The sequence below is a fragment of the Lathyrus oleraceus genome, chromosome 6 (genome assembly GCF_024323335.1).
Source record: "Lathyrus oleraceus cultivar Zhongwan6 chromosome 6, CAAS_Psat_ZW6_1.0, whole genome shotgun sequence".
NCBI classification, from domain to species: Eukaryota; Viridiplantae; Streptophyta; class Magnoliopsida; order Fabales; family Fabaceae; genus Lathyrus; species Lathyrus oleraceus.
The window spans coordinates 87417150-87433149 of NC_066584.1; the positions used below are offsets into that span (position 1 = coordinate 87417150).

A 16000-nucleotide genomic window follows, 5' to 3' on the forward strand; every position below is an offset into this window, starting at 1 on the left:
GTGTCAGTAATATTTGACAAATAAATTTTTTCTTGCATAATTTCAATCATATACAAAAAAGTTTAGTGAAAATACTTGAGCACTTAAATATTTATATCATCTTGATTTGTTCATTGAAGGAGAAGATTGAATTTTTAATATATCAGAAAAGCAACAAAACTCTCAATTTTATCAAATCTATTGTTAAGTCTGTCAGTACTAAATTTTATTTGTTTGTTGTAATTTTTATCAAGTAATAGATTATTTTTATCAGTAAGAAAGTGGTTGTATTTTCTACCGGTATTTACATATAGGAAAGGTTGTCTTTCTATTTGGTAGAAAAAGTCATTTGAATTGGGGTGATTCAAAGTCTATCTTAATTGTTGGTGTTTTTGTAAAATCAAGAAATTGGTGTGCTTCTTTATTGTTGTTAGAAGATTGTAGGAGAAGTCTTTATGTGAGGCTTGTACAAATATCTAACGATAGTGAAAATCTCTCATGGAGTGTGGGAGACTAGATATACCCTTGATTGGAAAGGGGAACTAGTACACATAATTGTGTTATTTTTTCAGCATTTAAATTATATACTTTATTTCATAAGTTTACCAACATATTTTCGAAAAAATATGACCATAAGAATGTCTCTAAAATAACCGAAAAATTCTCAAAATCTAATTCAACCCTCTCTCTCTTAAGTTGCACTCGAAACTAACATATTTTGAGTTTTTTTTAACCTCATTTGATTATAGTGAGACTATTTCTTTGGTTTTGATGACCGGTGGATTTTAGGGCTGGACAATCGGTTGGTTTGGATCAATATCGAACCTAAAACTTAAATCCAATGCAAATGACATTTTCATTTTAAAGACTCAATTTCAACCGATTAAATTTTAGTTTTCGGAGGATTCGATTAAATCGGTTTAGCAGATACATTAGGTGAGTTTGATCGATTTAATTTTTGTTGGGCTAAACTCATAAAAATGGCTATTTTTTTATAAAATTCACAAATATTTATTTTCTTTAAAAAACTATCACAATTTTTTAGAAATTTTCAATAAAAAGTATTTTTTATTATTAAAAAAGCCATTATAATCATTTGACATTAATTTGATTATTATCATACTTTAAAGCACAGATTAAATAATATTTAAAATTTTATATTGCATATGTTTTGTATCTTTGTGAGTATACAATGTCACTATTAAATATGATAATAACTTTACAATATTATGAACCCAACTTTTATAATTGATCATCTCTATAGTAATAAAAGTAAATAAAATAAATATTAATTGAATTCGGTCGGATTCTATTTTCGACTAATCTAAAATAGTCATCCGAATCCTATCAGAAAAACTCTATATTACTCCAATTAAACAATTGGATCAACTCGTTATCCGACTCGACTCGATTCGTTTGCACAAAAGAGACCATGAGTTGGTCGGTTTCAATCCAACAATTCAAATTTATTATCCCTAATAAATTTTATCTTTTCTTTGAGAGTTTCCACAATAATAATTTGTTGTTATTTATACACTTTCAATTGTTAAATTATATTCATAATTTTAGTTGTCACTCGAATATTTTTGTAAGCTGAGATATTTATATATTTTGTTTAGGCGAATATAAAAAAAATTATTTAAATTTTTGTTTGATAAAAATAGTAGTTGATGATAAGTTAGTTTATGATTTATAATTTATAGGTGATGATTGATACCTATAGTTGATAATTAATGACGATAAATTAATTAAAGTATTAGGTAAAATTAACCATTCAATTAATTAATAAATATAAAATAACTTAATTATTTGATCTTTTTTATATTTAATACATAATTATTTTATTTTAAATTAAAATAAATTATAAAGCCTAAAGCGAATTATAGTTAAAATAAAAAAATTTTGGAAAAAAATTATAAACATAAATTAAAACACTATTTAGCGTCTAAAAAATAATTGTAATATAGTAAAATAAAATATACCAGAACTCTTACACAATTATCTAGAGTGGATAAGTTAATTTACGAACTACAACATGACAATTTTACAGGAAAATAAAGCTGATCTTTTGTTGGTAAACGACAAAAAAGCTGATTTACTCAAGCAGAAAATTTTCTGAAGTTTCTTCAAACTAACTTATCAAACATTCCATATATCCTCATGCAGACAAACGATGAGACAGACGCATGACTAGAATACAAAATGCAACGTAAAATAAAACAAAAAACAGTAAGAGTGGTTGATGCCGAAGCAGGTTTTGTTGAATCATAAAACAAAAACACAGTTTATTGGCGAACATATCAATGAAGCAACCATTGTTCTAGATGAATAAACGACGAAGCCTCAGCGGAAATTCCCATGTCCAAAACAACCTAGTATCATCAAAATATATATATATATATAATGAATGAATGAATTTGTTTCATCACTTTCATTGCCAATAGGCAAATGGAATCCTCATCTGCCACCAAGTTCCGGTTCCGAGACCACTCGATTCCGGTGTCTCGAAACTCTATACACTCTTCAGAGCCGAGCTCAGACGACGTTGTTTCCATCGTCTCGCTCTCTAATTCTAATATCTCTGATCAGCCGGATGATAACGCCAAACTTGATATTGAATCCATCACTGGAAGGGTACTTTGACTTTCATTCACACACTCTTGAATTCATTTTATATTTTCATGATGTTCATCACTGCAACATGTTTCGTGATATGACAGGGCATCAAACATTTGTGTGACGAACTTCAAGAACTCAAGGAAGCAGCAAATTTAGATCTACACAAAAATATATGTGCTAACTATTCATCATTCCTTAGGTAAGGTAATTTGTTAAATTCTACTATAATCTATTTTACAAACTTTAGTTTATTATTTTCTCCGTCATGTGTAGAATACTAGAGGAAGTGACAGGAGTGGAAAATGAGCTTGTGCAACTAGAAAACCACTTCTTATCACATCAAATGTTGGTCAAGGATCTTAAAGATCGCATATATCCTAAGATATTGTCTATAAACTTAACCATTGAAGAATGTTTAGATTTTGTAGTACCATCTCCACCGAGCGAGTTAGAAGCTCATATCAATGATGTTTCAGAAAAGATGGATATTCTCATGTCAGAAAACAAACTAGATGAAGCCCTTCAAGTTCTAGAATCTGCATACGAAGATGAAGCTCTCTCTAATAGTGATGATGAGATACTGCTATATAACATAATGATTTCCGAGAAAAAGTCAATGATTATACAACAGTTGATACAGATGGTTGAGAATAAAAGAATAGAAGTACCAGAACTCAAAAGTGCACTAACTACACTTTGCAGGCTTGGTGATACTCAACTTGCTATTCATCTATTGCTTAAATTTTACCATTTGTGCATTATAACCGGAACAAACAATCTGCAATGGTCAAGTTCGTCGTTAAATGAGATATATATCAGAAAGCTAGCAAAGTTTGTGTTTTCTATGATCTCACAAGCGGCTAAGAGCTTTGAGATGTTATGTGGGGAAACTTCTCCTTATGCCTCAGAACTTGTGTTATGGTCATATGAAGAAACAATGTCATTTATTAATTGTTTTGATAAATTTGTTAAATGCACATCAGAAGTAAGTGTTGGGTTGTCCTCTGCTATAAAGGCTGCCAAGTTTGCGTTTTCGTATTGTTCTTTACTAGGTAAAAATCAGAAACTAGTGCTGCTGCCATACCTGGTAGAGCATCTCTACCCCTGCATGGAAAAGGTTTTGAATACACATATAAACCACTTTAAGAAAGTTATTCCTATATTCTCAATAAGTGATTCTTGGATTTTAGAGAAATACATCGTGTCTCGAGTGTTTGGTGGAGATGGATCTTCGACAGAGCAACCTGATTATTGCCTGCTAACTTCCAGTGGCCGGAAGGTTCTGACCCTATTGCAGGTTTGTTGAATGATCATATATTAATAAACATAATTGATGAGTTCTGATGTTATGTATGACATATTTGAGTGTCTCTCTAATCAGGCGATTGCAGAGGATATTTCTCCTTTAGTTGCCCTTGAAATGGAAAATCTCGTCACTAGTGGCCTCAAGAACCTCTTTACTGAGTATATTATCATACTCGAAAGAGCCCTTACTTATGAAACAAATGAAATGGAGGAAGATAGTCCTAGAATCAAGTTAGCTGAGTCACTGACACAGCAGGTTTCTATTTTGGCCAATTTGTCAACATTAGTGCAGTTTCTCTCTACTATGGTTAAAGGTATCTTTAGCAGCAGAAGCAGTAATCACATGGATTCACAAGTAGTGAAGAACCATTCAATTGTTCATCAGCATCAAGAACTTGATGATTTCCTCTTGTTTATTGAAGAGAGCTCCATTAAGTTGAGAAATGTGTTCTGCCAGCAATTAATTCTCAGAATGTTATCTACTTGTAGCAGCCATGAAATATTTTCAGCAATTCACTACAATGATCTGTTTGATGCTAACAAAACCCACAATCCAATGCCCTCTGCAATATTTCAGGTATAGTTTTCACAAGTAATTAGACCAGAAATAAAAATGACGCAAATATTTGTGGAAAAATAATTGCTTCTGGTTTTGCATCCATATATGCTTATGAAAGATTTATATTAATTACGTATAGTTTTTATTTGTCACGGATAGGTTTTATTTCTAGAGCTGAGGAAAATTGAAAAACTTGAAGACGAAAATGTGTTTGAAGTGAATTGGTTGATGGAATTACTGAGGGAGGTGATGGTGTGTATGTTTATTTTGGTTTCCAAGAACAAAGAGATCAATGCAACAAAAGAAGAGCATGTTATCTTACAAACTAATGAGGCCAAACAGGTTTCTGATTTCCCTCCCTTCTGTTTTGGAGCCAATATTCAAGTTTTTTATCAATCTAAGTTATTCTGCATTTTTAATCCTTGAGCAGTTTATTTTGGATGTGCAATTCCTAGTGGAAATTGGAATGTATGGAGGATACTTCTCCACTGATCCTTTGCTCCTTCTAACTGTCATGAAATCAACCTTTAACTCAGCTGGACATGACCCTTTCAAGTAATTCATACTATGCTTTCTAAATTCAGAATTCCTTTTTATATTGTTTTAAGAACCGAACTGGCAAGTCTTGGTTCTTAAACCGTCCAGTTTGATTTTTAAAATAATGAGTCTTGGTTCTGTTAACTGTGTGATCACAATCTCAAAGCATATTCTACATGACTAATTTCAGAGATGCAGATAGTGATGATTGGGCTATAGATGTTGCTACTGGAACAATTCAAAATCTGTTGGAGATTGAGAAAACAAGTTTACATCCAAAAGAGTCTAGAGTTACCATCAAAGACGACCTGCACGAACACGAAGACCAAACTAAGGAATCCACATATGAGTGTAATTTTTCAGAGGTAGATGATAAAACTTATTTGGAGGATAACGTAGACTCGGAGGAGCATGAGTCAGAAGTTGCTATTGATGCAGAAACGGATTCATCAACATTTAGTTCTAGGGAGGGATCATTAGCAGAGAGAGATTGTGTTGATATAGATAATGTAAATATGAGACAACTTAGTATCAGTTATGTGCAATTAGAGAATACTGATTTTGAAAAGGTAACAGATGCAGGAAATGACGAATTGAGTCTCACACCTTCGTTGGGTATTGCAGGACAGAATTCTGATAATCAAACTCAGAGAACTGACCTATAATTATATATATAATATTAGATTTCAGCTACTTTTTTAGTTAATATTAATTTTCCTCTTTGGTTTATAGCCTATTTGATATATGCCTTCATGCTAATAAGGATATGTGCATCACACCTAATCTCACAACTCGGTACCTCTAGCAGGACAAGTCTACCACGATCCAAAATAAGTGTTACAGAACTTTGACTTGCATTTTCAAGTATCACAATCCTATTTACAAACATATCTTTCCAACAACAATTTCTAAAATGACATAGTTAATGGTGTTGTGCACCTCAAAATAAGTTGATGATGGAGGTGATTCTTGTGTTGCTTTTGCAGCAAAACCTTCACCCCTGCTTAGATATTAATGCTGAATGATGGGGTATCTTTAACGGTTTGAGTATTGCTTGGAGTAGATGATTTCAAAACATTCAGGTTTACCGATTCTTCCACGTGTAGCACCAGCTTTTTTCTGTGACAGTTTGCAAAATATTAATAGGAGGCTTTCGTCAGATTGCAAAGTCAAATAAAACTTGCATAAACAACCCATCAAACTGTAATATTGTCTCAACCACTTCTCGTGTTCATACTTCTTAGTAATCAATAGTCATCAGGGAGCTATCTGTGAAAATAAGTAATACCTGAAAGATTAAAAGAGCATTGGACTGTGGACTGTGTTGGTGTCAATCTGATTTAGATAGGCCTTTATTGACCAGGACCAAGGCATAGATGAAACCAGCTAAATATACAGCCAAAGAAACACCAGCTTTGAGGATTATTAACTTTAAAAGCTCGGGCTATGATGTTGTGCTTTCCAACCTGCGGAAAAAACAATGAAAACCTATTTGGCGAGAATTAGACAATTTTCACTGACATTATCAAAAAGACGATATGAAATATTCAGAGGATAAGGTAGACGCGGAGGAGAATTAGTCAGAAGTAGCTATTGATGCAGAAACGGGTGTTATCAAGCACAAGCAGGAACATACTAAAAAATCTCTGTATAGTGTCCATACAATCAAGAGTCTAATGTGGATGGGTGTTAATGCAAATGTCCTAGATATAGACTGATTTGGATGGTAAACGTGTTTTCTTAATCTCCAACAGTTTTTGAATTGTTGTAGTAGCTAACATCAATGATCCAATCACATCACCATCTATAAAATAGAAACCTGTTTTGATAGTGACTGAGCTAACTTGACTCTAAGACTATATATCTATCTTGCTCCATTGCACTTGTTTCATAACTTAAGTAAGGGCTATTTCAAGTATGATGGTATACTCAATGAAGAGGCCCCTGAATCCACTAATGACTAGACTTCCCATTTCAAGGGAAACTAAAGAAAAAATATCTTCTACAATGGCCTGCTTAGAGTTAGTTAGAGAAATATGTTAATACATAGATTAAGAATATCAGAATGAGGTTATTAAGGTCCTTCGTTTTCATATCCTAAGACCTCAAAATCATATGTCTCAACAAGCTAACAAGAGGAGGAGTGAGAGAGTATTTGCTATAGGTGATTATATCTATCTGAAGCTACATCCCTATCGACAAATAACTGTCAGAGGCACTGCATTTCACAAGCTTCTTCATAAATTCTATGGCCCTTATAAGGTTTGGACAAAATAGGCTCTGCTGCATATAAATTAGAGCTCCCTGCTGCAAGTGGAATTCACAATGTCTTCCATGTTTCCCAATTAAAGCTCTATCCTAATCCAAATACTGCTCCTGCACATGCCATTGCTACTACTGATGTTCCTTCTCATGGACAACTGGAACCTGAAAAAATTCTGGATAGAAAAATGGTCAAGAGGGGCAGGGTGGCTGCTACAAAGGTGCTGGTTCAGTGGAAAAACAGCCCTCCAGACCGTGCTACTTGGGAATTTTATTATGATCTTCTAAAAGAATTTCCTAACTTCCACCCTTTAGGACAAGGGTGTTCCTTATGGGGCGGGTATTGTTATAGATAATATTTACCCTATAGTTTTACACCTTAGGTTTTGTAATTTTCTTTCAATTAAGTGGGCCCTTCCTCTAGAAATTGTAATATCACACTTTTTGTGGAGAATTTGTAACAAATTCCACTTTATATTGCCTTGGTGCAGAATGAAAAATCACAGCATTCAATCAATTAAAAATTATCTATCCTCACTCTACGTATTGCTCTTTGGTTCATTCATAACGCGTGCTATTCTGCCATTAGCATTCCTGTGTTGAGCTTCTTAACTTTATTTAGAAAGTGTAGATTGCTTCGATGATTTCTAGGAGATTAGAGATGATCCAAGAAAGGCACAATAGCCAGTCACAGACTCTCTAGAAGTAGCGACAGTGGGCCAATTAAAATCTGCAACAACAAAATAAAAATAGTCAGAAGATGCAGGATATAAAAGGCCCTTGGCGAAAGAGTTATTAATCGCGAATAGGTAGTGAACTTGATGAGGTTTGGAGAGATGTTGACTCAATAACTGAATCATGTACAGGATATGCAGAAACACTACTAGTCAGTGAAATATGGAGAAAGGAAAACACAGGTGTATAAAGAAATCAAATGAAATGCAGATGTAAGTGGCGGTGATCACATTTCTGATTCTATACAGAAATAAAAAGCAATAAATAGTTAATAAAATAGCTTTCAGAATTTAATCAACCCTAAACCTAAACCTAGTCAAGTTTTGAATAATGTTAGGTACCAAGTTTCTTCCAACATATAAGCAAGCATGGACAGTAACGAAAATAACTGAAAAGAGAAGTCATTACCTGCATCAAAAAGAATCAAATGAAAGGAAGAAGGTAAACAATATATTCTATTATGTCTTCTTATGAAATGGTGCCCTTTCCTTTAGTTGGGTTCAAGGGAGGACATGAGTAGCTTTTCGTATTTAGAATTTCAATTGCTAATAAATTTGTCGTAGGACCGACTGCTATATCATTTTATGATTCCTCCATACCAATGATGGCCTCTTCCTCGGCCAACATGTTTATTCTCCCTTTACTATCGATGTGTATTGCTCGGGAAGCCAATTCATTCAGATCGTGACAAGCCTATCCAACAAGCTTCTCCTTTAATTGTGGATTCATGTCATTAATGGCCATTGATGCATATTCAATGTTAGGAAGCTAGACTGGAATAAAGTTCTCACCCCAAAACCTGCACAAAATGTGAAACTTGTGACTACGTTACATGAATTTGGCCACACAATAACTGCAATGGTGCTAATGACTAGACTTCTCATTTCAAGGGAAACTAAAGGAGAAATATCTTTTACAAGATAGAACAATAGAAGGCTGAATGAATCATATTTTTGCATCTGATGTAATGGTATAAATACAACAGGGAATAGCAAAATATTGTTCCAGAGAGAATAATTAGGATGAGATTATGCAAAATCTTAACTATCATGTGAAAGATGAGATATCTAGAAATTCAACAATTGAAATTAAGACAGTTTCAGATTGGCTAAGCTCATTCCTTAACTCTGCAATGGCCTGATTAGTTTTCCATTTTGTTTGAGACACTTTGATTCGGTTGCATTAATACTCATCCACATCGGACTCTTGTGGAGGTATGTGATGATAGTTTAGCCCAACATGCATGTTTTGAGTTTGAGCTCTAGTCTAGCCCCTAGGTTTATTGAGTTCTGTTTCTGTATGAATAGCAACTTCTGAGTGATACTCTCCTAGGTGTATGTTATCCTCTTAAAAGATTTTAGATCATGTTTCCTAGAAAAACTAGATTCATATGTGGATTGATAAAGTTGGTTTTCATGTTGATGAAGCTCTCGTCTTTGATGGCAAGGCAACTGTAGAGATTGACGGAAGCTTAAAATTTAGAGCACTGAAATAATGGTTTTATTGAAAGGAAAGAGAGCAAAAGGTTTTACGTCAGCAAAATGAAAGATACAACAGAATCAGAATAGAGACCAAGTCTAACAATAGTCCTGAATGGCACCCGTCATCCCCCTATCGGTCTACTAATTATTCTTCTAGACCGCGAATTGGGTAGATGAGGATATGCAGAAGCAGTAGTAAGTAGTGAGTGAAATATGCAGAAAGGAAAACACAAAAGTGTATAATGAAATGCAGATGGCAGGTGCATACAACCTTATTATACCTAATGTAATAAATAATGAAACTCACAAAAAAAGTTATCAATTCTTTGCAACCAGAGAGACATAGAGTTTTACAAGATCATGCCCTCATGTAACATTAGGACATATTTCTGATTCTATACGTAAATAAATACATACAGAATTTAATCAACCCTAAACCTAAACCTAATGTTACCTACAGAGATTTGCAAGGTGACAAATGTACAGTCATTACCTGAAGCAAATGCAAATGAAAGGAACAAGGTAAAACAAAAACGAAGCAGATGAAAGTCATTACCTGCAGCAAATGAAAGGGACAAGGTAAAACGAGAAAACGAAGCAGATGAAGACGAAGGAAAAAAAAGTCAAAAAAAATTTGACCATTTCTCGATTTGTGCGTGTCATCCTTGCGCAGGGGCCATGCTAATCTTCTCTGTATCGTTCCAATTTTATCGGATGTCCCCGAAGGGACATTAACAGATGGTATGTGTGTATTATATAAACAATAAATAACTTGCAAACGTAACCGGTGTGGGACTTCTCAGACAACCAAGCAACAATATCACGTAAGATGCGATTCATTGCTATCACAATCACTATACACAAAAATGAAAGTTTTGTTCCTTCCTCACTCTTTTCACATAGATGATGCTTATAAGAGCACCGACTGCAGTAGCTAGCTCCTGCATTTTGTACACCTTTTGTTACTCTTTCACTGGCTTCTCACCTCATTTCTATCTCTTTTCTTTCTTTCTTTTTGTATATTTATTTATAAACTATCTCTATTTTCTTTTTTAATTGGCTAAAGTCTAATTATACTATGGAGTTTGCATGATTTAATTTACTCAAATTCATTTCAACTCTACACTCTTCAATTTTAATTATATGCTAACAAAAATGTATATATAAAAATTAAAGAAATACAATTCAAATACCTCTATCATTTAAATAAACATCCATATTTCTTAATCTTAAAATCAATAACATGAAAATTTCTTATAAACATAACGATAAAATCATGAAATTAAATTACTTTTCTTCAAAGAAAATCATACAATTAATTATGACTTTTAAATAAACAAACTAGTTAAACTTGTCAATCTAACATGTCCAACTCATATTTCCATACCCTGCATTTTGTATGTTGAAGTTGTAATTTCAATGACTCGGTTCTTTCTGTTGTTGCTCTAGGGTGCCCGACTTCTAGTCATATCTATGTTGTTGGGATCTTTACGCTTAGGTCAATTTCACTCGGTCCCACGATGGACACCAACGTTCCTATATGATCACATGGGGTTAATAACCATGTGGCGTTGATGATGTAATCCTCATATCAGTTGATGTGATCTTCAGGTCACTTTCCGAATACTCATTCTACAAATGGTGGAAAGGCTCTTTCCAAAAGGAAAATTCGGTGACAAATTTTGGGAGAGTATATGAGCAAATAGTGAATAAGTGAGTTGGGAATTGAATGATCGTACCTCTATGAGAACTCCTTATTTATATAGTGGTTTGACCCACATACACTCTAATGAATTTTTGTTTCTATTGAGTTGATCATTATGATGATCTTACTATGATAACCATGGTGTGTTATCGTATCTGAATGTCGAGACAGGAGATCTCACTTATCTGATTTTAATATGTTATGTGATGTCTAGAATACTGGGAGCTCTATAATGTTTCCCGAACCATTATTTGTGGGCAATTTATATTTTGCAGTGACGCTGGAAGTCACTCTTGTTCCATGTTATCCCTGATACATCGATGGCCATTGTCATACCCTAAATTTTACCATAGGTTTTTTTACTAGCATCCGCTTAGCCTGTTCACTTTCATTTGATCATAAATTCTTTCAGCCAAAAGCATTCATCAGGGTTTAAATAAAAAGTCAGAATTTCTAACATTTTATATGATCGTGATGACATTCATCCAGTCATATGTTGATTAAGAAGTCAAAAGGATTGATTTATCAATCTCATTGTATCGTTCATTCCATTTCATCATGTTTCAGGGGTCCAGAGGGTGACAATCAAAAGTATTGTCATCATTTGAATCTTCGTTGAGTTTTAATTGTAATTGAGAATCAAAAGTAAATGGTCCAAGAGCGATTCATTTGCATCTTATTGTCTATTCACGATTATTGGATCAGTAGTTCCGTGCATTTATGAGACATCTGCATTTTATATTCATCACAACATGTATTTCATTCCGCACAGTGTTTGAAATGTCAACCAGAATAATTTTTTGAATCTACAGACAAACCGGTTAAATCAATTTTCAAATGTACATGAAATTAGCGGGTGAAAATTTTTAAGATCGAGCTTGCAGACGCTAGTATTCTTAATCTACCGTTCACGTGGTTTAACTTGGCGTGCTCGTTTTAATTTTCGACTACTTTTTCGATCGCATTTTGGTCCGCCTGAACATTTTCAACCAAATATTTTTTATTTCAAAATTGGATCAAAACCAGTATATTTCCGAGAAGTTTATTTTACACCGATCATTTTGGTGCATTTAATTTATTTTTTCAGGCGTTTTCACGCCCGACTTTTTTTCATTATAAGTCTTTTTATTTTTATTTTTGTCAACTTGTTCTTAAAAAATAATAAATAGTTTTAGTTATGATTTTTATTTCAAATTTATTTTGATTATTATAAGGATTTTGATTTTATTTGGTTAGATTTTTGTTTTGTGTTACCTTTGTTTGTTTCTTTATTAGGATCAAGAGTTACTTGTTTCAAGTGATTTTCCGTTGTGTCTTCATCTTCTCCAATTCAATGCTCGCCAGAACAAATCTCTGTTTCGGAGGTAAATGTTCTTCTTCTCCGTTTGCCATGATCTTGTTACCGTTGCGTAAAGAATATTATATGGATCAACAACCCTAAGGTCTGAGCATAAATCTATGAATGTTCATCATTTAATTTATCTTTGATTGCTTGGGGTTCATCTTGATTTCCTTTCTGTTTGGATCATAGAGTAATTTTTTGTTGAAATTAACCTCAGATTCTGATTAAGCACGTTGTCACGATCTCGGTGATGATTTTAGTTAGTGTTATGGTGTTCCACCATCGCCAGAGACGAACTCCGACGCAGTGGATGACGATGGTTGATGACCTGAGTCAGCTCTGAACTCATTTCATGGTTGCGCGCATGTTTTCCTCTTTTGAAATTCCACTTACATTGATGTCAAGTCCATTTCCCACCAAGGTTTCATTATTGGGATCATTTTGTTTGGGCTTTGTGGAGTTTGTTTAATCTACCATCACATGGTTGTTACACCTCCCTGGCTCTCAAGCAACTGGCTGATGGGCCCTGAATTGGGTCATGCGCCTTCTTTGTCCATTGTACCTTTGTTTTCCAGACTGCACCCCTTTCTTTGGCTTCATTTCTACACTTGTATTTTCATTATTGATCTTTGATTTTTGTTTGATAGTTTTTAATGTTTGTTTATAATTTTGACATGAAAATTAATTAGTAGAATTTATCTAGTTTTGTTAACATGATTTAGCTAATTGGGATTAATTGATTTAATTGATTCTTGATTGATTGTTGGAAAAATGAATAAAAAATGTGATTAATATTAGTTTTTGATTTAGGATTAGATGTTAATACACATGATAAATTTGTATATTGCGTGATGTGTGTTTATCACATTGTAATTTGATCTTAATTCTTACATGTTTAGGATCTTAATTCTTGACTTAGGAATTAATTGATTAGGTTTAATTTTGTCCATTTAGGTTTAATTGACCTTTTGATCTTTTGTCCCTCATGTAATTAGTGATGATTATTTCTTTAATTTAATTGCACCTTAACCATTGCATGTTCCATTAGTTTAGGATTGTGTTGAATCATCTGATTTAATTTGAATGATCCTTTCATTAGGTTTATTATGTACATAATTTAACTGATATTTTTCAATGCCACTAATTATGTTGATAAAAGTTTACTTTGATCAACCAAATCCTTTGCACTATGTTCAATTCTCTAAGCTTATTTAAGTGATCAAAAGACCCTTGATCATTTGATAGGACAAGTCCCTTGTGTTCAAGTTGTACTGGACCTCGGGAGCTCAAGACCTTAAGATTCAAATTCAAGTTGAAAGACTTCAAGTCAGTGAAAGGCAATCACATTGCAAGAAGAGTGGACTACTATTGTACAAGCACAACAAATGGGTATCAACACTTGTCAATATTGATTCAAGTTGTGTGCCATGAGCATTAAGCAATGAAAAATGATGAGAGGGAATTTTTCCTACCCTTGTCTAGAGTACCTTTGCGTACGAGGAGTGGGCCCTAGATATTCAAAGTATTCGCCTTCGTTCATAGACTTTAGTACAATTTGAATCAAATGATTTCCAAGTCCTTTCTTTGTAAACCACATTTCATCAGCAATATCAACCAGCAAAGGGGTATCAACACTTGTCAATCTTGATTCAAGTTGTGTGCCATGAGTCTTAAGCAACAAAGAATGATGAGAGGGAATTTTTCCTACCCTTGTCTATAGTACCTTTGCGTACGGGCGTAGGCCCTAGCTATTCAAAGTATTCACCTTCATTCATATACTTTAGTAAAATTCGAATCAAATGATTGTCAAGTCTTCTTCTTCAAAGCAACATTTCATCATAAGGACAAGCAAGAATAGTCTTCTTCAAGTAACTTTCCAATTATGATGAGAATCATATGCCATGAGCCTTAAGAAACGAAGAATGATGAGAGGTAATTTTTCCTACCCCTATCTAGAGTACCTTTGCGTACGGGGCGTAGGCTCTAACTATTCAAAGTTTTCACCTTCGTTCATAGACTTTATTATGGTTCAAATCAATGGCTTCCAAGTCTTATGCATCTATCATTCATCACTCCTCAGCGGTGTTATATTGTCTTCTCTTTGGAACCAAATACACTTTTCCCTTTGGATTCCATGTATACTTCTTGGACAAATAACCAGTGTCCATCCTTTGAACCGAGAGTTATTTGTCTTGATGTCAAACAATTCATTCCTTTCTTTTTCGACCAATATGCATGTTTTACTCTTTGGTTCAGTGTTTACTCATTCACGGATTCATAATACCATTATCTTTTGGTTTCATATTTCCTGTACTCCTACGGTGATATACTGTTTCCTTGGACCTTATACCATACTTCTTTGAATTCCATGTACATTCTTTTAGGGCAAATAACCAGTGCACACCTAGTTAACCAAGTGCTACTTGTCTTGATGTCAAACACTTAATTCTCTTTGTTTATGGCTTGATGCATGTTTACTCTTTGGTTCAGAGTTTATTCCTTCATGGATTCATAACACCATTATCATTTAGTTTCAGATTGCATGTTCCCCTACAACAATATATTGTTTCCTTGGACCAAATATCATATTCCTTTGGGTCCCATACATACCCTTTTAGGGCAAATAACGAGTGCTCACCTTGTGAACCAAAAGTTGTTTGTCTTAATGCCAAACATTTATTTCCATTGTTTTCTGGCTTGATGCATGTTTCCTCTTTGGTTTAAAGTTTATTTCCTTTATGTGTTCCTACAATACCATTGTTTTTTGGTGTCAAGTTATACTTCTCATCACTTCTATCAAATTTTTCTCATTTTTATTGTTTGTCTTGATAATACATGTTGCTTACAACTCTTTTCTTTGTTCCATCCTAGTTCCACGAACTACGGAGCTTTGACTTTCTTATTGCATGATGAGAATACGTAGGCACAAGGATTCGAACTCTTGGCTAGAATATTAATTATTTATTCTGCCTTAGGGCACCATCTATATCTTTCATGATCTATATCATCAATCTTCAATCATAATCATTCATCTCAGTGATATACTGTTTCTTTGGAAGCAAATACCATTTTCTTTGGGATTCCATACACACCCTTTTATGACAAATAACTAGTGTCCATATTTGTACTAAGAGTTATTTGTCTTGATGCCAAACATTTAGTTCATTTGTTTTCGGCTTGATGCTTGCTTTCCTCTGTGGTTCAAATTTCATTCTTGTATTGACTCCAACAATACCATTATATTTTGGTTCCAAATTATACCTTTCGTCACTTCTATCAAATATTTCAGTTCTTTCCACTCTAATTATTTCTCTTTATTCTTCCATTCATTTTCCATTATTCACTACTCACTACCTTCATTCAATATCTTCTACCAAACATTCACCCATGTGATACACTTTCTCATTAAGCCAAATACATTATTTCTTTGAGCTCCATATATACCTTTTTGGGAAAATAACCAGTGTTCATTCTCT

The 16000-nt window shown here is 33.7% G+C and overlaps 1 protein-coding gene, 1 long non-coding RNA gene and 1 other non-coding gene across 4 annotated transcripts; 1 reads left to right on the plus strand and 2 right to left on the minus strand.

Moving 5' to 3' along the window:
- Window positions 1-2133: 2133 nt before the first annotated feature.
- LOC127094153 (exocyst complex component EXO84B) lies at window positions 2134-5664 on the plus strand. The gene is made up of 7 exons (XM_051033017.1): window positions 2134-2613; window positions 2700-2797; window positions 2872-3895; window positions 3980-4480; window positions 4622-4804; window positions 4893-5017; window positions 5190-5664. The coding sequence occupies exons 1-7, from the start codon at window positions 2428-2430 to the stop codon at window positions 5662-5664; spliced, it is 2592 nt and encodes an 863-aa protein (XP_050888974.1). The 5' UTR covers window positions 2134-2427.
- An 84-nt stretch (window positions 5665-5748) lies between these two features.
- LOC127092262 (uncharacterized) lies at window positions 5749-10466 on the minus strand. Of its 2 annotated transcripts, XR_007792142.1 has the most exons (5): window positions 10117-10466; window positions 9971-10033; window positions 8405-8795; window positions 6288-7991; window positions 5749-6118 (listed from the first exon to the last, which is right to left on the minus strand). It is a non-coding gene; the product is annotated as an uncharacterized LOC127092262 (long non-coding RNA). The 2 variants fall into 2 exon arrangements; XR_007792141.1 differs by lacking the exon at window positions 9971-10033 and having other exon boundaries at window positions 10034-10466.
- LOC127098700 (U6 spliceosomal RNA) lies at window positions 10105-10207 on the minus strand. Its single transcript, XR_007793404.1, has one exon. It is a non-coding gene; the product is annotated as a U6 spliceosomal RNA (small nuclear RNA).
- Window positions 10467-16000: the final 5534 nt, after the last annotated feature.